Source organism: Solanum lycopersicum, chromosome 1, assembly GCF_036512215.1.
Source record: "Solanum lycopersicum chromosome 1, SLM_r2.1".
Taxonomy (NCBI): Eukaryota; Viridiplantae; Streptophyta; class Magnoliopsida; order Solanales; family Solanaceae; genus Solanum; species Solanum lycopersicum.
Genome location: NC_090800.1, coordinates 86,587,475 through 86,611,171, shown reverse-complemented (window position 1 = coordinate 86,611,171; position 23,697 = coordinate 86,587,475). Strand labels below are relative to the sequence as shown.

The 23,697-nt window shown below is 31.6% G+C and overlaps 4 protein-coding genes across 4 annotated transcripts; all 4 read right to left on the bottom strand.

The window, feature by feature from the left end:
- Positions 1–1,398: 1,398 nt before the first annotated feature.
- On the bottom strand, positions 1,399–4,244 carry LOC101255245 (uncharacterized). Its single transcript, XM_069292647.1, has one exon. The coding sequence runs from the start codon at positions 2,121–2,123 to the stop codon at positions 1,629–1,631; it is 495 nt and encodes a 164-aa protein (XP_069148748.1). The 5' UTR covers positions 2,124–4,244; the 3' UTR covers positions 1,399–1,628.
- Positions 4,245–4,583: 339 nt separating this feature from the next.
- LOC101254945 (uncharacterized) lies at positions 4,584–5,933 on the bottom strand. Its single transcript, XM_004230278.5, has one exon. The coding sequence runs from the start codon at positions 5,237–5,239 to the stop codon at positions 4,745–4,747; it is 495 nt and encodes a 164-aa protein (XP_004230326.1). The 5' UTR covers positions 5,240–5,933; the 3' UTR covers positions 4,584–4,744.
- A 3,512-nt stretch (positions 5,934–9,445) lies between these two features.
- Positions 9,446–10,231, bottom strand: LOC101254641 (uncharacterized). The gene has a single exon (XM_004230277.5). It carries the CDS (start codon positions 10,163–10,165, stop codon positions 9,674–9,676), a length of 492 nt encoding a protein of 163 aa, XP_004230325.1. The 5' UTR covers positions 10,166–10,231; the 3' UTR covers positions 9,446–9,673.
- Positions 10,232–12,333: 2,102 nt separating this feature from the next.
- Positions 12,334–23,132, bottom strand: LOC101254340 (intermediate cleaving peptidase 55, mitochondrial). Its single transcript, XM_004230276.4, has 14 exons — positions 22,957–23,132; positions 22,540–22,614; positions 22,097–22,360; positions 21,802–21,894; positions 20,633–20,839; positions 19,710–19,813; positions 18,699–18,765; positions 18,479–18,586; positions 16,942–17,034; positions 16,127–16,211; positions 15,859–15,929; positions 13,760–13,815; positions 13,023–13,083; positions 12,334–12,818 (listed from the first exon to the last, which is right to left on the bottom strand). The coding sequence occupies exons 1-14, from the start codon at positions 23,011–23,013 to the stop codon at positions 12,717–12,719; spliced, it is 1,443 nt and encodes a 480-aa protein (XP_004230324.1). The 5' UTR covers positions 23,014–23,132; the 3' UTR covers positions 12,334–12,716.
- Between the last annotated feature and the right edge of the window lie 565 nt (positions 23,133–23,697).

Below are 23,697 nucleotides of genomic sequence, written 5' to 3'. Positions count from 1 at the left end.
TATTCTCCAACAACAAGACTGATCATTATTCATTGCTGATGTCTTAATTATGAGTTACGTACCAATTAATAATTGTTAGGACTTAGGTGATGATTTTAATTAGGAGACCTACTTTAGTCCAAGCCTCTTTTTTTTTTTTAATTCTTCTCTTTATCTTTCTTCTTTTTATACACGATTGGAATCCTATCACAGATTTTTTTTTTCTTACCGAACTCAATACTTTTTAGGCCAGCCTATATGAATTGTGTGTTCTTTGAGACCTATTTTTATTGTGATCATTATTTTTTCTTTTATTTTCTAATATGTAATTCCTCTCATTTAATTTATTTTTCTTATGTTTCTTTGTTATTCGTTAAAAATAATTTACTCTTTTTTAAAAAAAAAATAAATTTACATTACATGTTCAAGATCAAGACAATTTTAATATATTCTATATATATTTAATTTTAAAACATAATATTCAAAAAAAAACTAAACATCACGTCAAGTCAAAATCAGAAATCGGTGGGAGTATATGTATATATTAAAGGGAAAATGTACAAGTACCCATTCAACGTATATCCAAAATTTCAGAGATACACTTAGGTCCTATTACACCCTGAACTTATTTTATAAGTAATTCTATTCCTTTTCGATCTACGTAGCACTAGATTGGATAAAAAAGATCAACCAGCATTGGACCCATAAGATAGTGTCACGTAGTTCAAAAAGGAACAGAAAATTACTTATAAAATAAGTTCAGGAACTCTGAAATTTCGAATATAAATTAAAAAGATAATCGTAGATTATCTCTATATTAAAACTTGATCTGTCATCTCAAAATGTTGCCCCATTTATATGAATTTAATTCCCAGCAAGCCGTCCAGTTGGAGAAAGCTTATAATTTAATGTCATTAGCTATCCGTCACAAACGGTACCACCACTCAAATATTACCTCTTCTTATCATTATTGTCTCTCAACATAATAATAATTATCTGAGTCTTAACAATTTAGTATTACTGATTCCACGCTAACAAAAATGATTTTCATCTCAATGTTCTTACAATTACTTATTCTTAAAAAAAAAACTAAAAATTGAAAATTAAAACACATAATTAAAGAAATAATATAAAAATCTTAGTATCGACTAAATGCAAATAAAGCATAGATTTAAAGATGTCCGAACAGATCATCAATTAAAGTAAGAAAATATAACACGGATTATTAACTAAGTATCATAACTTGTCAAGATTATAAAAGTGTGAGTAAATTATTAAGTGTCACACAGAGCATCCATGACATAAGGGCCTGAATGATGACCTTGTAAATACTTAATAATAATACGAATTGACAAAATGCTTCAAGTGTTGAAATCAAGCATGGATAATAGAGATCCAAGACTCATGAGAAATAAACTCTTAACTTAAAATAAGATTATTTATAATAATAATAATGTGACATAATTTAGCCACTTGATCATCATCATGAGTACATGAAGATGAATTGATAATCATCACACTAAACTTAAGTTGTAGTTAGTTGCAGTAGTAATACAACAAACTTTTTACTCAAAATAAAACTTCTTATTTTCTCAATATATATATATATATATATATATATAATAAGCAAATCAATACTATATTATTTCTTACACCTCTTTCACTTCAACTGTAGCAACACTCACTTCATTGGCTTCTTCTTTGACTTCCTTTTTGGGGACATCAAGTTCAAAGGCTGAAACAGGGAAAGTCCTAGCAAGACCAGTTGGAGACTTGAAATGGATTTTCCCAGTGGATGGCTCATCAACACAAATTTCATTGAGCGTTAGCCACATTAGAAGCTCTTTAGCTTTAACCCCAGTAAGTTTCTTGATCTTATTGGGCTCAACATAAGCTGTCACTTCAGTTGCATATTGGACTGATCTATCAATTTTTTCAAATTTGTGCTCTGTTTTTTTCTTTGATTTGAGCCAAACAAAGCCAGTGTCTTTAACATAGCCACATTCTAACATGTCTTGCATAGGGAGAAGCCCATTTGGGAGGTTCATTTCTGTTAACAAGAACTTTGATTTCTCTTGACAGATATCATTTCCAGTGTAGAATTCAGTTGCACTTGCTCTAATCTCCTCTGTTATTAGAGACATATTTTGCAGTGGATTTTTCACTTTGTAATGAATGATATATGATTGGGAAAAATGCTTCTAATATATAGATGTCAATGTGAGAGATTACCCTTGGCCTTTGGCTTAAATTTCTCAAATGCCCTTATTATATGCCCAGATTAGCAAATCAGAATTTTGCTAACTAAACTCTTCAACTCGAGGAAACTCTAATTTTAAGCTTCTTTCACCATTAATTAAGTTTATGTGACACTAAAATAATTAAATTAGACAAATACATGATCACATGCATTTTTGAAGCAAGTGAATACAATATTATTATTTTAAAATTGTCAAAATTATAATGAGTGTACTACATGTACATTCATAAGATGAGAAAGGAATTTAAAGTATTGAATTTGAATGAATTTAAAGATTCAGTTGATAAAGTCATAAGTATAGAAATCCAACTTACAGATCGAGTCAAGTATCATTTTGATTTAATATTTTTTTTTATAAGAAATGTAAAAAAGAAGTACGATTATAAATCAGCCTTCATTTTGTTTTCCCCAAAATTGCATGGAGGGAATTAAGTGGTAGTCCACCAAAAATTAGAAAAAAGTGATCATCAGAGCATTGAAAAATAATTTAAATATGGACCTACAATATGTGAAATTGGATGGGAGGTTGTGTTACAAATCAAGTATTGGAAAAAAGGGTTTGCTTACATTTAATGCAGAACTAAACGAACAGTTGGAAGGAGTACTTATAATAAATACAGTAGCGATTGTATTTTCTTGCGTATCAATATAATAAAAAAATATATCATAAAATATTAGTTTAAAATATTTATAATTTAATTTTAAAAAATAAATTATGATAATTAAAAGTGAACGAAGATAATATATATTTCAATTATAAATGAATTAAGAATTTATATTACTTAAGTATAGCTAGGCGTTAGGAGTTTGAATGCAAAAACATGACGTATATCTACTGGGCATCGGATGGATTCACTGAAAAAGAAATTAATAGCATAGAAAATGATTTCGATTAAAAAGAGAAAGTGTTAAATGATCAGAAAATTTAGCCAGAATTTGATCAGAAAATTTAAAAAATTATAACATTTATCTATTTTAAAATACATTGATGTTTTTTTATATTTTTTAGTTAAAGGTATTAACTAAAAAAGATGCACATTTAAAGGTATTACCTCTCCTCTTGCACTTTTTTTTTTAGGGGGAAAATAATTAAATGCTAAGTTCGTTCACCAAAGTCTTTTTCATTTTCCTTTCATCTTTAACTCTTACATATTACTACGTAGTTGTTATAAATATCATTGACGTGGAATAAGTTGTTGGGAAAGACAAGACACTAACAAAGAATGTCTGACAGGATAACAGCGGAAGAATACCCAAGTCTATACTTTCCCTTTTCATTTGAACCAAGAGAAAACAAACAACCACAAGCAATATGATAGTAAGGCAGCAAGTAATTCAACCAAACAAATATAACAAGACAATAATAAACCAATCACACAAGACACCAAGATTTACGTGGAAAACCCTTCGATGTGAAGAGTAAAAAACCACGGGACCAAAAGCTCCACTATAATCACCAAGAGTTACAATATTGTTCTCCAAAATTGGCCACAAAACAAAGTGCCAAACAACGAGCAACAACAAAATAAGATTGCACCAAATCTAGAGAATTAAAGGAGCAAAATCACCAATTTCGCAGCTACTGTTCACGACAGCAAAACTGAAGCTGCAGACCACCAAATCCAACTCTGTCAGTTCCTAATCAAAGATTGAGATGAAGATAATATGCTGTCCAAAAATCAGCTCAATTGGACAAGAAACGAAGCGGGAATCGCAATTTGAAGTTGGTTGTTATGGTTGGATTTTTGACTGCGAATTTCTCTCTTTTTTTTCTCTTTTGGTTGCTGAAAAACTCTCTCTAAAAAATTTGAAAATAAGACCTAAAATAGGCTTATATTTGTCTCATAAGAATGGGCTTATGGACAAAAATGGATTGGTCCAAATTGGGCTTTTATTTATCCACATAGAAAGGGAAAAAAGACCCATAACCCAACATAAGTAATAGCCAAGTTTTATAATTTAACTAGAAAAAAGTCAAAACTTCAAAAGATAGTCCCAGAAGAAAAAAAACACTATTTAATAAATGTATTATAGAAGATAGGTGGTATTATTTAATTTAGGTACACAATTTCTAAAAAGGAACAGCAAGGGCAATCATTAAACGTTAAATTTGATATCTACTCTCTGGTATAGTTTGTCTATCCTATGAAGCAAAAGAAAATTAGTGAAAAATCTATCGATTAAAACAATTTTTTTATCTTCACAAAATATGATAAAATTATATACATATTATTTTTTTTAAAATTTTACTTATAAAATTATACGAAACATCATATATTAAAAAAATTATAAAAAAAAATTCTTAAAGATAAATCATGTAACGAAAGACTCGTGAAAAATAAACTTTTCATTTAAACTAAAGTTTATTAATAATAATGTGACTAAATTCAAAGAAAAGATGAGCCACTTGATCATCATCACGAGTACATCAAGATAATCATCATCCTCAACTTAAGTAGTAGTAAAACAACAACTTTTTAATCAAAATAAAACTTTTTTTTTTCTTTAAACCTCTTTCACTTCAACAGCAGCAGCATTCACTTCTTTGGCTTCTTCTTTGACTTCCTTTTTAGGGAGATCAAGTTCAAAGGCTGAAACAGGGAAAGTTCTAGCAAGACCAGTTGGGGTCTTGAAATGGATTTTCCCAGTAGATGGCTCATCAACAGAAATTTCATTAAGTGTTAGCCACATTAGAAGCTCTTTAGCTTTAACCCCAGTAAGTTTCTTGATCTTATTGGGCTCAACATAAGCTGTCACTTCAGTTGCATATTGGACTGATCTTCCAATTTTTTCAAATTTGTGCTCTGTTTTTTTCTTTGATTTGAGCCAAACAAAGCCAGTGTCTTTAACATAGCCACATTCTAACATGTCTTGCAAAGGGAGAAGCCCATTTGGGAGGTTCATTTCTGTTAACAAGAACTTTGATTTTTCTTGACAGATATCATTTCCAGTGTAGAATTCAGTGGCACTTGCTCTCATCTCCTCTGTTATTAGAGACATCTTTTGCAATCGATTTTTCGCTTTTGTTTTATGAATGAATGAGATAGATTGGCAAAAAGGGCTTCGAATATATAGATGTCAATAGGAGAGATTACCCTTCGGTTTTGGCTTAAACTTCTCAAATGCCCTTATGATATGCCTACATATTAAACAACAGTTGTGTTTTGTTTGGGGGAACTCACATGACCACTTAAAAATAATTAATTACTCTATATAACTATAGCTTGATAATAACAATTTATTTGGAGGAGAGAGGCAAGCAAGAGAGGGCAGAGAGTGGAGAGACGTGAATTGTATATGTATATAACTGTATATTATATATATACATTTGTATAAATGACAAGCGAGATTGGGAGATGGAGGAGAGAGGCGAGCAAGATTGAGAGAGGGAGGAGAGAGGTGTACGAGAGAGGAAAGAGAGAGAGAGGTGAATTGTATATGTCTATAAGCTAAAAAAATTGTATATTATACATATTTATTTGTATATCCTGACGAATTATACATGTACAAACATGACTAACTATACAAATTTGAAGTCAGCCCACGTAATTAATGTATAATATTAGTCATGAGTGATAATTATAACAAACCATAGCTATGATGAGTAATTAAATAGTGTATAAATTCAAAATTTAGCAAATGAGAAACTTGAGGGATTTTTTTAATAGGAAATTTCAGAAATAACTAAGGCTTAGGCAATTAATGAGTTAAATACTATTCATAACTACATGTTATAAGAAGGATAGAGACAAATGAGACAGGAGGAGAGAGACAAGTGAAGTATATATAATTGGTTTGTATATTTGATCGATGTCAATTAATTATACTAGCATATTAACTAATACCTACTCTGTTCAACAATATTTATTCACTTAGACTTTGCACACTTGATAAGAAACCATAAATAAAAGAATAATTTTACTATATCATTCTTTGAATATATTTTCTTTGTCCAACAATACTTATTTATTATTGACTTTGTACCCTACTTAAGAATTTATAAATAAAAGGGTGATTTTACTATGCAAAGGATAATATAGTATTTATAAATATAAAATTATTCATTAATTTTATAAAATGAATAAGTGTTGTTAGATGTTCAAAATAATAGTGGATCGCTATTGTTAGACAGATGAAACAATAAATATGATATTTTAAAAATTATAACGAAATAATTATTATTAAATATTATTTTAATATAATGAACTAAATTTCGTGAATGGATGTATATATAAAACGGTCGTATCGGTAAGCGTTTAACAAATAAATGATACATATTCATTGAATCAATATATATATAGTAAATACATGCCATATGTTTGGTTTACCAATTGCAGCAAGATTTTCTTCCTATTTTATATTCGATTTTTAATTTTTTTTTAAAGATGAAGTACTTTCATCATCTTATAATAACTCATGTTGGTAACTTGTTGGAATTTTATTTTGAAAAAATTCTTAATTATTTGTTCATATTTTATTTGAAATATTATTAAGAAAAATAATTGACATGTCACTTAATCTATATTGATTAATAAAATTTCAAAATTAATTTATTTAATAAAAAGGTTCTATTGTTTTTAAAAATATTGATTTTCTAAAAAAAAAAATTAGCCGCAACCTTTTTTTTTTATATAGAAAAACAGAAAATTGGTATTCTCACTAAACACGAAAGTACATGAAATTATTTTGCCAAATATCTTTTTATAACTTATAAAGTATTTGCTTAACCCTTTTGTCAAGACTCACGAAGTACTTGTTCATTTTGATATTTAAAAAATATATTTTTTTAAAATTTATTATATTTCTTATTAATTATTTTGAAAAATATAAATTTTCTTAAAAATTTAATTTTCTTTATTCAATAACTTCATGACTAATGGAGAAAATATAATAATTTATTATATCAATCATTATTCTTTCAACAATTTAAAAGCGAATAAGAAATTATGCACATACGCAATACTTCTTATTTTATTTAGCTCATATTGATTTGACACTTTATTCAAGAAAATATTTGTCAAAGATTTATTATATTAGTTAAATTTAAAAATTTAAATTTGATAAATAAATACTTTACATAAGTATTTAATGACAAAAATAAAATAGTAAAATTCTCTAAATCTGTTAAAATAAACAAATAAAAGGAAAATATAGTTTTAGTATAAATATCAAGCAGGAGTAGAATTTGAAAAATATGTTTAATTTTAAGTATCACTTCCTCCGTTTTAAATTGCTTTAGTATAAAAAAAATAGGAATTATCTCAAAATAAATTTTGTTTTAGAAATCTAATTGAAAAAATAGTAATTATTTTCAACTGTATTACTTAAATAAAAGATCTGTTTCTTCTTAATCGAACCTCATTCTCAAAATTTTCTAGTAAATAAGTAAAAAAAATATAACAAATTAATTTTACATTTACTATTTCAATTTTTTTTGTGGCACAACCTTCTTTTTATTTTCCCAAAACTGTATGGAGGTGCATTAAGTGGGTAGTCCACCAAATATTAGGAAAAAAATGATCATCAGAGCATTAAAAAGAATTAAATATGGACCTACAATATGGGAAATTGGATGGAAGGTTGTGCTACAAATTAAATACTTGATTAAAAAAAAATGGGTTGCTAACATTTAATGCAGAATTAAAAAAAAAAACAGTTGGAAGGAGTAATTATATTACAAATACAGTAGATGTGAGTAGTTGGTAGAATTATTTTGGAAAAGATCCCAAAATTTGTTTTGATAGCCCTATCTTTTCCTCAAAACACAGTAAATTATCATTTATGTCAAATGACATTCGCATTTAATATTTATTTATACTATAGATCATATTGTTAGCAATTATAAATGAAATAAGTATGTATTTTTTTTCTATTTCAATCTATATAATATATTTTATGTTTTGAAAGTAAATTAGTTTAAATTTACATTTACTGGACATCCGACGAACAAAATGGAAAAGAAATTAATACTAACATAGAAGATTTCAACTAGAAAAATGTAGATTACATACTAGAGATCGGTAAGAATTGAAATTTGGAACCCTATCCAAAGTAATAGGCCTACTTGCAACAGAGATAAAGACGGTATTCGGAGGTCGACGTGTATTCGTTAAATTTAGAAAAAATCATATATATATATATATATATATATATATATATATATATATATATATATATATATATATATATATATATATATATAGGTAGAAACTAAAAACAATTAATAGTACTCTCATGACAAGCATAAAATTAAAGGGTGCAAATACATCCACCCGTGACCTAGGTGCTACCCCTTTTAGGCTTTGAATTCGGAGTTTTCAAATCTTAAATTCACCTCTAAATTGCAAGATTCTCGCAAGATACTGATAAGTTTTTACATCTGCCTCTCCTCTTGCACATTTTTTTAGGGAAAAAAGGAAATTAAATGCTAAGTTCACCAAATTCTTTTATACTACAAAGATGTTTTGAAGTTTTCATTTTACCATTACCATACTACGTTGATTTGCTTCTTTTTTCCCCCTTCATTTCCTCCCATCATATGTTTTCCAACTTTTACATATTATTACATAGTTCTTATAAATGTCATTGACGTGAAATAAGTAATATAGCCAGGCTTATAATTTAAAACTAGAAAAACAGTCAACTTCAAAAGCTAATCCTAGAAAAAATACGTAAAGTATTTATCAAATCATCAAATATATTAAAGAAGATAGGTGGTGTTATTTAATTTAGGTACACAATTTCTAAAGAGGAACAACAAGAGAAATCAAATGCACATTATAAGGAGGCCTCATTAAACGTCAAATGACATCTATTCTCTAGTATAGTTTGTCTATCCTATGAAGCAAAAGTAAATAATGAAAAATATATCAATTAAAACGACTTTTCTATTTTCATAAGATAGGATTAGACTACATACACACTACCATTTCAGACCTCACTTCTGAAATTACATAGGACATTACATATTGAAAAGATACGATTTGTACGTTTTTAATAATTATGATTGAACTAGGAAAATTATTGTTGTATACTAGGTTGGCGATACTTGCAGAACAATAGCGGATGAATATTTATTGTTGTTAAGTGCTAAAAGTAGCAATAAAAATAGAATTTATCAATAACTGAAGTATCAAAATGTTGTTATCCCTAAAGCAAAATTAAGAGGAAGAAATTAATAATTTTGGTATCTTAGAGGTATAGTAATTAATTAATAATAATAATAGTGTCACTAAATTCGAATAAAAGATAACATAATTAGCCACTTAATGATGAGTACAATAAGATGGATTAGATAATTACCATCCTCAACTTAAGTAGTAGTAGTACAACAACTTTTTAAATCAAAGTTTAGTAAAATAAGCAAAGATTAATTAGATTATAGTTAATACTAAGGCAAATAATTACTAAATTGTTTTTCTTTTTTTCCCCTTCTTACACCTCTTTCACTTCCACAGCAGGAGCAACAACATCACTCACTTCTTTAACTTCCTTTTTGGGCTCATTAAGTTCAAATGCTGCAACAGGAAAAGTCCTAGAAAGCCCAGTTGGAGTCTTGAAATGGATTTTCCCGGTGGATGGTTCATCAACACAAATTTCATTGAGTGTTAACCACATAAGTAGCTCTTTAGCTTTAACCCCAGTAAGTTTCTTTATCTTATTGGGCTCAACATAAGCTGTCACTTCAGTTGCATATTGGACTGATTTACCAATTTTTTCAAACTTGTGTTCTGTTTTTTTCTTTGATTTGAGCCAAACAAAGCCAGTGTCTTTTACATAGCCACATTCTAACATGTCTTGCATAGGAAGTAGGCCATTTGGTAGGCCTACTTCTGTCAGCAACAACTTTGATTTCTCTTGGCAGATATCATTTCCAGTGTAGAATTCAGTTGCACTTGCTCTCATCTCCTCCGTCACTAGAGACATTTTTTTATTTTTGGTTTACTATGTTTCTAATGAAAGAGATGTTGTGGAATGAGATGGGTCAATTATGTTTCGACTATATATAGATGGATTGGTTATAGGGCTCAAATTTCCAAAATGCCCTTATGAATTATCATATGAGAACGTTAAACAATAATGTTTTTGGCCAGAACCTATGTTATTTATTTATTGAATATTTTAACCCTTTTAATTTTAATACATTTTAACTAAAAATTAAAAAAAATTATTTTAAAATTAAAAAAATATTATAGACTTATTAATTTCTTGATCATTTAGCAATACCCATTTTGTTTTATTAAATATTTTAAGCTAGAAAGTTGTTATTCTCACTAAACATGAAAAAGGCATGAAGTTGAGCGTGTCCAGTCCGTCTCTATTTCAAAGTAAAAGAAACATATGAATGTTGTGATTTTCAAATTAAAGATTTATAAAATATATTAAAATATCATTTAATTTTATTGTATTAGACATATCACGTGAAGTTAAAAGTAAAGAATTGCCAACAAGAAAATAAAGTTTTTTTTATAAAAAAAAATACTCATATTAATTACTGTGTTTTTTCTTTAGGGGCATGCAAAGTTCAAAAGTACATATGTAATAATAAACAAGAAGAGTAATAGATAAAAGGTAAAATAGTTATATTTTGAGTCGCTATTTGCTTTAATAAACATAAAATGAGCTTAAACAATATTCTCTCCGTCCATAATTGTTTGTCAGGGTAAGGAAAATTTTAATACTAGATCGTAGTTTTACTAAGATAACCCTTTCTATAACAAGAACATCAAAAGTTTACATAACTTTTCAATTGAACAAAATGGAGTAATTATTAAGGGTAGAATTAAAAAAAATGACTTAATTATTTCTTAATTGTTTAAATTAACAATTAATCTGGGACATCTATTTTTTATATACCCGCCAAACAATTGTAAACGGAGAGAGGGGTACTTATTTTGAGAGGAAAAGGAGCACAATATTACAACTACTTCTTTGTTTTCCCCAAAATTGTGTGGATGACATTAACTTGGTAGTCCACCAAAACATGGAAAAAGAGTGATTCGACCATTGAAAACAAAATGGTCCTATACAATATGGAGAATTAGATGGAAGGGTGTAGTACAAAATAAATATTCAAAAGTAAACCTTGTTAATATTTAATGCAGAATTTATTTAAATAAAAACAGTTGGAAGGAATAACAAATACAGTATGTAATATGAGTAGTTGGAGAGGGTTAACCTATATATATAGTAGAGTAATTCTGCTAGAAGAATCCCAAAAAAATAAAATTTTCTCTTCCTCGGTAAATTATCATACATTGTTTTCAGACCAATTAATGTCAACCACCACATTCACACCAAGAACTAAATAAAAACCATCCGCACCTTCCATGATAGAAGACGCCGAAAAAATATTTATTTGCACTCGATGTTAATACTAGACCATAGCGGGATGTAAACACATGACATACATCTACTCGACACCGAATAAACACAATGAATAAGAAATTAATATTAAAGAGAATGATTGAAAAGCTAAACCTAGATAGGTGGCGGTGCTATTTAACATACTACACACAGCCTTGCAAGCAGGGGCCAAGCCATAGGCCAATATATCTAATTTAATGCGAAAATAACACTTCATAAAAAGAGCAGCCAAGAGAAATCAAATACAGGTATTATACCTACGAGTCACCTTCATACATTATAGTTTATCTATCCTAAGATCTATCGGAATCATTCTATCTACACTAAGACAGGGATAAGGCTGCATACACGCCTGATTAGTGATTACACCGCATTGAAAAAGTACAACTTTACAGAGTACGAAGGTGTCAATACTTGTGCTGAACAAATGTGGATTGAATATTTATTACTGTTATGTGCTTTATAGCAGTAATAGGAATCTACACATTATATTTAACCACAAACAACAACCAGCCTGACAAGCTTACAATTATTATTTCTTGTTTCAATGTGGCTGACCAATTGATAGCTCTACTTAATAAAGGCAACCACCAACTCCACTCCATTTAATCTTCCTTTCCACCAAAGAAATAATTTCTTATCTCAGCTAACAATTCGAATGGAAGAAAACCAAACATAGAATTTATCAATAACTGAGAGATAAAAACCTTAGCATCCCTAAAGCAATATGAGGAAGAAATTACCAATTTTGGTATCTAGACCCTTTATAAAACGAATTCAAAGTGTACATATATCTATGATATTTAGAAGATATAACACTACATGTCGAAGAAATGTTTCCAAGTTCCAAATGAGCCTTCAACTTATTCTATAGAAGGAAAAGTCCATGCAATTGTTCTAACTAGAAAATCATACGGAACAAATAACATAAGAATTATTATTCAACGATTCAATTTTAGCTAGTAGAGTAGAAATGACTCTGAAAAGAACAAGGAGCACATGAGTTTCTGAAGAAAACAAACATGAACCACTTGGATTCTGCTGCTGCTTGCTTTTTTTTTTAAAAAAAATAAATTGTTACTGTGTCGAGGTTTGGAGATTTAAAAGCAAACTAACTGAGAGCAGCTCCAGTGTCTGTTCCCCCTCCACTGGCAAAGTTGTTCAACAAGGACTCGAGGTGTTCAATTTCCTTTGGTATGGAAGCAGTTAGGACCTGTATCCAGAGAGGTAGAAAATTGGCATAATTGTCAGACCTATGGCTAAAGATTCATCGACCATCAGACATTTGCTCACAATGCCATAAAACCAACTTAATCTTTTGAGTGCTAATAATTAGTTTCTTACATAATCAAAGGGTCAGAGGAACCATATGGTTGCTTAAGCCTTAAAAGCAAATGAACAATTTATGCCAACATACCTCATACCCCGACTCTGTAATAAGGACTTCATCTTCAATTCTTATGCCAATGCCATGGAACCTGATTGACAAAAGCGATTATAAATGATGAGATTTAAGTACATAGAAGTGCAAGTAAAATAACGATTTCTAAGGAAAAAAGTGTGCCTTCTAGCTCCTTAACTACAGATGAATCACCAGGCAACAGAAATTTAAATTTGACAGCTACTTAGTTAAAGTGAGCAATTATTCTTTCTCCACAAATTTTACAACAAAGCAACAATTTATTCTTGAACCGGACAACCTGAGAATGCCATTGCTACATGGAATATTTATTTTGAGGAGTGGAATCTTTTTTAAATCTTGCAAAAGAAATTTCGAATCAAAGGTTGCTGATACCAGTCTTGGTTGAACATAATTAGCCTTTAGTCATTCACTGAAACCCCAACCTAACTGGGACTCTTTTGTACAATTACTCAAAATGACTATTACTGCTACAGGTTACAACTCTAAGAGCTTTGCAACAGTTGATTTGACTTACAAGATCTACCTGACCAACCTAGAAAATACAATGTCATATGATTCTCTACCTTTTATGCATAAAAGAGTAATTCTTCATTCATCCACCAGAATACATTTTGACATATAGGACCAGTTCAATAAACTGAGAATCTCCAAGGAACTCAAGGATGATCTAAGATACAGAAATCTGAATGCATGTTGAAAGGAACATCAATTTGATAATGTAACAAGTATACCTTTCTGGACAATCAACTAATGAAGGGATGTATACTCCTGGTTCAATTGTGATGACCTACATATAAAAGTCCATGAAGATCGATTAGAGGCTCTTGCAGAAATCACAAGTAATTAGAAGCTGACATCAGAAGGACTCTTCTATTTTTGTGGTCAGTAATAATGTAGACACCACCAGATAGAGCAGGAGCTAACAAATGTCTAATGACCTGGCAATTTTTTCCGATACTACTTAGCTTTAGTTTGTCTGATTTCATCTGGTCATTTTGGGTCATATGCATCTCCTTCATCACATTTACAGAAAGCGTAATCACAATTGGTCATGACTTTGTCCAAATGCCAGATGTACGAATGCACAGACTGAACACATATTCCAAGAGTCCGAGGTACGAAAACAATAACATGCACATAACCGCAGGACAATCCTAAGCTATGTGCTTCATCAAATATAGATGTAATGCCGAATTAGCATATTTTTCCTCAGACATGATCACCAAGAATTATACAAAGTAAGAACCTCTGAGTAGAATGTAGATGGTGCTTCTTGTTCAAAATATAGTAGTTTCGAGAAAAGTTGAAAGACCAAACAACACATGCACAGTTCACATATCTCTGGCACTATAGAGTATAGACCTCAGAAAAAGCATATGTATAACATTATAACTTACATCTACACCAACACCAATTAGTTGTATCATTGGAGTCGCAATCAGTAGTTTTATATAAAACATTTGACTTGATATCTATATTTCATATGTTTTCCTGTCATATCAGACAGGTTGGGAGCATATTCCAATTTTCTATGATTCGATGGATGGTAGAAAGGAACGCAATGGGATAACTACTAATTTTTCCTACTAAGAAGCAAGCATGTTGGACGTTAAGTAGCTTTCACAAGAGTGAGGTACTTATCATGAAATGGATTATACATTAAGTATAAGAGCAGTTTGTACTACCAACATGAAAATAAGATGGACGCGCTACTAAATTTTTTACTGCAACTGCATATAACATTACGATTCCCACAGGAATAAACGTTCCTAGTGACTCAGAATGAAAAGATATACAAGAAATTTATTTTTAAGAGATAAAGAACAGACACACCAGGAAAGAAACCTTTATCACTAACAAAAATCAGATCGCATATGAAGCCGGGTTAATGAAGAAAAGGTTCTAGGAATTATTCATTTCAAATTAATCAATGAAAACACACCTAGAGAGAAAAGTAAAAAGATATCAAAAATCATTATTAAGCAAATGTGTGCTACCCTGACGTAAGCAACCTTCTACCAACTTCATTTCGGAAATTTAATTTCTCCCTCTAACTACTAGTCTACTATAGAAGTGATCAAAATTAGAAAGAGATGCCAATCCTTCTCATCTGAAAGAGAGATGGAAAACTGTCTCCACCTGCAATGATGGACTGTGTGGGGAGAGAAAAACCATAGTTGCTTTGAAGTTAAAATCATCCATTTTCAGGAACTAAAGATGAAATGTTTAGAGCTTTTCTTTTTTCTTGTGAAAGCATATTTCAATGGAAGATTCAGAATCTATTTTCGATGTAATAATTCCTTATGAGAAGATTAAGGACTTGGAGCTTATTTTTTTGTTCATATTGGATGTAAATATAGGGGACTACACGCCCTTTGTGTAGCTTGTTATTAATTTACAAATATGTTACCTGCTTCAACAAAAATAATTAGAGGCTGCAATAGGACCAAAGAGGAGCATATGACAACCAGTAAAGAAACTATGCATACATATCATCATGCAACTTCCTGTTGTAACACTTCACATTTCTATAGAACTTTGACTATATGGCTCTAAAATCATAAGCAGCATGGTTAGTGGGTTTATATTGTAATTCATTCAACAATCAAGGAGAGAATGTCTGAATTATCCATTGGGAAAAACTTATTGTAAATTGCTGAAAAAGAATGTTGCAGTATGGCAAATCTCATTTGTTTCCAAATGACAACTCACTGGAGTTCATTCGCGAGGAGGTTTTCAAAAGAATGAGAACCAATTTATTTTGCTTACCTTGTACTTCCCCAATTATTTTCAGAAATCAAAGTAATCATCTGTAAGGGAGGAAACTTACTACACCAGGTTTCAGAGGTCGATCATATCCAATTGAAGAAGAATCATGAACGTCCATTCCTAGATAATGACCTGGAAATACGAGGCAATCCATAGTTCATTCAGAGATGGTCGCAGTGGCACAAGAATTTGCTTGTCTTTTCAGCAAAAAAAATCACAATAGGAATAATAACTGAGAGGACAATCTGAAAGGGAGCAAATATCTGCTGCTATTGCACATGCAGTGTTCTTATATATACAGTGGAAGAGTAAGGGATTAAAGGAATAACCTATATTTGTAGGATTTAACAATGCATATCTCCTATCATTTTTTAGTATCCCAATCTCCTTGAATCCTCTTCGCAGCTTTTCTTCCTATCCCACATGAAAACAAGAAAAGCAAGAATAAGACCTTGGCACAGCTTAAAAATATCTAAAAAGAAAGAATGTGCTGGTATGGGACAATTACTCACTACAGAATGTATATCATAACACCCTCATATCTTGAACAGTAATAAGACCTTTTTAATAAGCTGCCCTAACAATAACACAAACAATGACCCTTATGTAAAAAAGCAAAACAATCATTTGCATTAACCAAGTAATGCTATAATTCACTGAGAATCAGTTCCAAAGCACACTAGTTTACCTTTTACTGAAGCATTACCATTCATCATATATGAAGAAATACAATTTTCAAATCAAAGGAGAGGCAACCAAAAGGCATCTGACTCTCTCCAGCATCACATCACTAAACTAAGCCTTAAAAGGAATTAAACTTTGACCATATCTTCAAAAATACCGTTAAGCCTCATTTATCTCAGCTCATGCAAATGAAAATCTCGAAGTTACGTTGCTATCCACAACTTGGGTGGGGAGATAGTCAGCGTAACTTGACAATCAGGCAAAAGACAAATAAGATCTGATGTAACCAACTGTACCCAAAATTAGATCACTGAGACTGGACTACCAATGTAACTTGCAACATAATTGGCTCATAACACTATGAAAGTTGAAGGCAAGAAGAAAGAAAAAAAATAAATTCCTAATCCCACCAATCCCTGGAATATAAAACAAAAGAAGTTACAGATCAACTAAAAAGTACCGAGTAGCGGTGTATTTCTCGGATGCTTGTGCCAGGTCTGCACATCTCCACGCATTTCTTGTTTGTCTCCAAAATAAGATCATAAAGTTCTTCCTGGAAGGTACAGACCAATGGATCTTAACACCAAGTTCCAGCCAATAAATATGTAGAGAGATTATACCACAGAAAAAGTTAGCAATCAAAGCCATATTTATTTCGCAAGCATAATCTGTAAAGAAATAAATCAAGATTTTGTTGTTTATTAGGAACAGATTTTATTATCATTCTCATGACCATCGAAGATCTAGAATTGATTCAGACCTCATACCAGCAAATTTGAAGTGCTGGAAATTAATATCTAGCTTTTGAAAACCTTTTCTGTGTAGCAAGGTTTCCAACATATTAGGATCGAGGTGGATAAGTTTGGGCTGGCAGCCCAAGCATTGGATCCAGTACTCAAATTTAGTGGCTGTCAATGAGCATATGATGTGCAAATTCTCATGTGAAAAACACGTCAGTTTTATTCTCTCCTGAGGTTATGGTGCTTCACACTTCAGAATTGGTGATAGACAACGTTTATAATTTTGAAGGTAAGACTGCAGTTCAGCAAAATTGTCTAGCTGGACATCCAGACCAGGTAAAAAATTTGTTGGGGGGTGCTAGGTTAGTACTGGAATAAAGAGTGTTCCGAAAAAATGCCCATAGGGTACATCTACTACACATAGAAAGCAGAATCTCAGGTTCCAGACTGAGTAGATATACCTAGTTATTATGAGTGGTCTTCACTAAACTCAGATCTCAGGATTGATGCAATGGGTGGAAACTGCGCAGCCATTTTATATCTTCACCTGCATAAGCTCCTCTTCATTACTACCCTCTGTCTAAATAATTTTCAGCATCTTCACATAAGTTGGTTATGGATGTTGGTAAAACATTAATCCAGTTTAAAGACAATACTGGAAGCTCTTAATATTTATTAACAAGAGAACTCAATGTTAGAGAGCTTAACTGGTAAAGATAATTAAATGGTTAGAAAGAATTCTGGATGTCTCTGTTATGGTTTAAGCAAAAATATGTTTTATCTTTTCAATTGACTAAGAAATTTGATGAAAGAAGTTAGCAAGTAGGGAGTTGCACTATATTTTTCACCAGACCAGGGACTATCATATATGCCCTATGTAGTTAAGTACTTGACAACCATAGTTTGGACTTTCTAGATTAATGAAACTTTCCACTAGAGAAAGATGCAATAGTTTACCAATCAAAAATGGAAAGATGCAATAGTATGGTATTCATCTGGAGGGTGAAGCAAGAGCTTCTAGGGTACATCACCTGATGGTTTTCATTTTACTATTTGACTTTCTAGATTCTTTTTGGGTAGACTTTTGGGATTTGAATTGATGATCAGTGCATTCTTTCTGAAATGGGAGGTTGTCTGGAACTTTGATCAGCTAATAGGGTTATCACATGCAGGACCCAGGCTTTGACATGTGTGCGCGCATGAGCGCGCAGGAGAGGGGAGGGGGGAACTGAAGTAAATCAGAGTTTCTGTACTTACATGAACAGGAGAAAAATTGCCAAAGGGTGGCCAAGTACGAGTAAGATCACTGACATAACCATGGAGCTCGCATCCGACATCCATCAAGACAAGGTTACCATCTTTAATCTGTTAAAACAACAAAGTCCCCATCTTCAATCTGTTAAAACAACAAATTAGATAGTTGTATTCAATATGCTTGATATTCAAATCCAACTGCGTTTGAAGATACTAAACATACTTTCTGGTCATTACGAGAATAATGAATGACACTTCCATTAGGTCCGCCACCAACAACAGGGTTAAACCTGCAGAACAGAAAGAGGAAAAATGTATAATCCTTGTCACGATCTCAGCTAGAAGAACGACTCAAATGGAAAACAGTAAGGAAACTGAAGTTGTTAGATTAGGAGAGGGGGAAGCAAAACAAGACGAATGGGTGGAGATTAATCCCACACTGTATCTGGTGAACTATCTGGAGGGAGAGGAATGGAAGAAGCTTTGAAGATAGATTCAACAACATTTAGAAAATCAAAGGGAGCTGAATATCAACTTTCTACTTTTGGTGTAAAGAACATTGAATAGAAAATGCTGAACAGTTAGTAGATCCTTTAGGATTACGGTAATTAATCTCTTGTTTTAGCTTGTTAAAACCTTTCTGGAGGTCTCCAGCTGTTATCACTCCTTAGTCATCCAATAGTTAAAGCATTAGTTATTTCTTTTTAGAAGTAGTTATTTCCTTTTAGTAGTTCTTATTTTCTTGTAATAGTGCAGTTTTTCATTCCAGTAATGTCAGAAAGTCCTGTCCTAGTTTCTAGGGGTAATTATCCTTTAAGTGTTGTATTTAAATTGTCTGTTTGTCTTGGGAAATGCAAGCAGAAAAGTAATTCAAGGTTTTGAGTACTTTAACTCAAGAGATTGCAAGTTCTCTCTTAACGAACAAGCACCAAAGGTCGTAAGAAGAAAACTTCAGATTTCATATTCCATCGCCCCACAACCAGATATATATCAGGGGGACCATAACACCAACATACATAATTGCTGAGGAATACAACATTACCAGTTTAAAAAAAAAACTATAAGAAAACTCAGAGAATAGAAGAATAAGAAAATCAATTGCATGTTTAGATACGAGGAAAATGCATTTTGATTCACTCTGCTGCAACCCATGCTAGACTAAAATACTTAAAAAATTGCAAGCTGCTCCGCTCTCTAAATACAAACTTCCAAACATCATACAAGAAAAACTTACGCCATTCTTTGGGCACCTCTAACTCTGCATTCATATTCGAATTTGGCTGACAGCATTCCTTCATCAGGAAACAACTTCGAGTACAGCATGGTATGGATAAGCGCCTACCAAAAACATATACATTAGAACATCAAGAAACAAAAACTAACTTTTATACAGTATAAATAAGGACTGAACTAGTGAGAGGAAAATATCAACACTCATATATAACACCCAGCTATATTGCTAGACAACTGCATACAAGTTTCAGGAATAGGAAGAAACATTTTCGGGACCAGTCTCTCCTAAGCAAACATGCAAATCATGATTGTGAAATAGGATGTACAGATAGTACATTCACATCTTTCTTTAAGCATGCCTAGAACTTCTGAACTACTAAACAAAGAATCACATTATCAAAAACAGAATTGTACGTGCAAGAACAGTTCCTTCTCAATTAGAGCAGAATGTGTTTACCCAACTAAGCAAGTACAGACTCCAATTTTTGGGAATATTAAGAACAGTCTTCTATTACACTAATGATCCTTTTATCTATACATTTTTCCTTTTTTGAATAACTTCAGGATCTTCAGAATGTAGTATCTTCAACCTGAAGACACCATCCTTGACATGAAATAAGAAGAGGAAATAAAGGGAAATGCAAACGCATATTTTTACCTTTTAAAGAAAATTAGTCATACAATAAAATGACAAACATGTCACTTAAGATGCCATCAGCTGATATCCAAACAATGCTTTTTATAATTTTGAAACAATCTCGGTCATATCTCAATACCCTTGTGACATGTTAACGGCCTGAAGAGTATCAACTTCAGAAGAAGACAAATAAACATATACAAGTTAAGCCAGATGTACTCTATCTATCCATCTCTATAACTCAGAGATGATTTTCCATGTGCAATCAGAAAAAGAACTACCATTACCTGACAAGCTATTGATGCAGAATCTCTCATCAATTTAAGCTCTGCTGGAGACTTCACCAGCCGGGCTTCATGAGTGTAAACTGAGAAATCTTTTACTTTGCAATTGTTTACTGCTTTTCTATAGGCCTCTAGTTCCATGTAAGATGAAGTCGTTGTCTTCACATTATGGAACACAATAGAAGAACTTTCTATCATCCTGGAAAGCATCTGACAAATCCAGCCAAAAATTAAAGAAAAGAGAAATTGCTGCATGGGAGCAACTAAAATAAAGTGACTACACTGAAGCATGTAAAGACAGCTACGAAGGAAATAACTGGCATACTTCCCTTTCTGACATATAGTATATAAATAATCATGATATGTGTGTCACATCTTCATTTCCTATACTTTTTTGTAAGGAAAAAGTTCATTGATGTTCCCGGATTTAAGCTCATATGGAATTGGTATATGATAAGTAGAGAATCTACCATAATACGGTTCTCTATAAATAACACTAGGTCGTATATACATCTTCCTTTCCTGTCCTCTGTGTTGTCAATCTAAATACTAATTCTTGTTACATGGTCTAAGAGGTTAACCAAACAGCCTAACAAAAACTGTTCCCTCTGCCTAAATCATCCTAGTTTCCTTTTAGAAATCAGTGTCCACTCTCCTTAAAGCAAAGTGTTAACCTTCACTCTTCGATTTCATGCTCATAATATTATATTCTCAACCCATCCTAACATGATGCCTGCTTGATTTCACATATTATGAGGAGAAGTTACATCCAGTGATAGGTCCTGTCAAACATGAAGTTTTTTAGGTAAGGCAAGCCTGGCTTCTATATATGTGAAAACTTTGACAGTCCGTCCACTTTGTTCCAGCTATACCTTTTACACATATTAAGGAGAAAAACTACTTTTCCAGGAAAGAAAAGAGAAAAAGGAGTTTTGCACAGCAATCCATTCCAAGGATTTAGCAACAGTTAGAGTATCTATAAGATATCTTTATAGGTCCAGTTTTCTAACAGTAAATTCCATAATCAAGAGGAAGAAAGATTATATAGGGTTCCACAATAGAAAGGATGTTACTCTATGCCGTTTTACTTATCAATATGAGAGGTATTTGCTTCTAACAAGAATCTCAAACTTATTTGCAGTTGTAGATACGACACTTTAAAAAAGTTTTACCTCAGGCAATCTGCTAATGGGGTAAGCAAGGTCAGCCTTGAATATATCTAGAGCTGCATCAACTCCAGCCACTTCTCCTTGCCAAAGAACGTCCTAAAAATACTTCTGACTTTAAAACTGGAAGCAATCTTTAACTTTATACAATCTACACGAACCATAATACCATGGTAGTGGCTAAATCTAAAAAAAATGTTACTAAAATTGAGATATTTGTTCTATAAATAGGACAAAGCTTTCCTCTTATTAACAGCTTCCTGTCAACAATAACAAGGCAAGTGAATGATTATGGAAGTACCTGTAGGCTTGGTTCTGGCATGAACATGCATAAACCACAGTCATGCCCTAGAACTGCAACACCACCAGGTTGTTGGCATCCGGTGATGTATAAATAGTCAGCATCCTGCCTAAAATTGTAAGGTACAACATCAGTCATCATTTTTGTAGGAGCAGCTGCAACAATAGCTAAACTATTCTCCGGAAGGAAGTCCAATAGTTTCTTCCTTCTCTGCATATATTCTTCACTGGTAATGCCAGGAGTAATCTCCCCTTCCTTCATTAACTGCATGCAATTACATAACAACATTTTACTGTTATTCCCAACAGAGTGTTCCAAAGAAAGGTGGGTACAAGAAAAGAAAACGAGAATTAAATTTTACTCAATCTTTATCTTTTGTTAATGTCAAAAGCCCAAATTCCATGTTACCAAGTATCAATGCTACATATGCAGTGTTGAATTACCTGAGGGTGAGTGGCAGGAGTTGGCTGCCCAGCATCATAAACTTTCTTGGTAGAATATGCACTGGTTTTGACTACCTATCATATCCAAACCATATTATATAAGCAGGAAACCAAAATAAATTGAATAAGAAAAAGACTTACTAAATCTAGACATCAGAAATCAACTTCAAACAAAAATAAACCATAGTTTACCCAAGAAAGAGGGGGAAATCCAGTACATTGCAAAAACAAAAGTACTCAAGATTAAATTTTGCGAACAGGGGATAAATGGGATGGAAGTTTTGAATATATTCATTAATTCAATGCCCTCAAGAAATATGCAATATCTCAATATATGTACACTACTAACTCAAAAACAAGAATTAGAAGTGAAATAGACAAGGTTCATAGGAAGAGTAAAAGAAAAGATAAACAAACTTGATTAAGTAATCTTGATGAGATTTTGTGAAGTGGGTTTCTTCGGAGAGCCTGCATGTTGTTTCCTTTTTTCTTGTTTCTTGTTCTTGTTCGTCTTCTTGACTGGGGTACTAGGTCCAGAACTGTGGTTCCTTTGTTATGTGTTTCTTGACTTTTCTCCCTTTGGGGTTTAAGGTCCCTATGACTTCTTATATTTGAAGTAGCGACCCATTAAACATTTAATTATCTATTTCGTCCTAATATTTATACTATTTCAGATTTGACTCCCTTCTTTTAGGCGAAACAGCAAAAAACCCTCACTCTTACTCATCTCTAACATTTTAACCCTCATTTTCTTTTCTCTTTTTTTCGTTTTTGGGAGGATATTTTTTATGACTTAAGAGTAATGTTTGGCCAAGTGGCTAAAAAGTAAAAATGATTTATTTTTGTTAAAAAAAAAATTAAGAAAAGTACTTTTTAAAGCATAAAATAATTTTGCCTAATCATTTTAGAAGTGTTTTTATATAGTTTTCACAAAAATCTGGAAAAAAAATCAGTCATAAATGAATAAAATAATTTTTTAAAAAAAATATATATAATGGTTAAGACGAATTGTAATGCTTATATAAGTTGTTCTTTTTTAAAGCGTCAATATTCCAAGAGGATCTTGAGACTATAAGGGTTAAGGGTTGGTTTAGTAGTAAGAGCGCAACACCCATGATATATGTAGGTTAACTACACATTACGGATTTGAATTCTGTT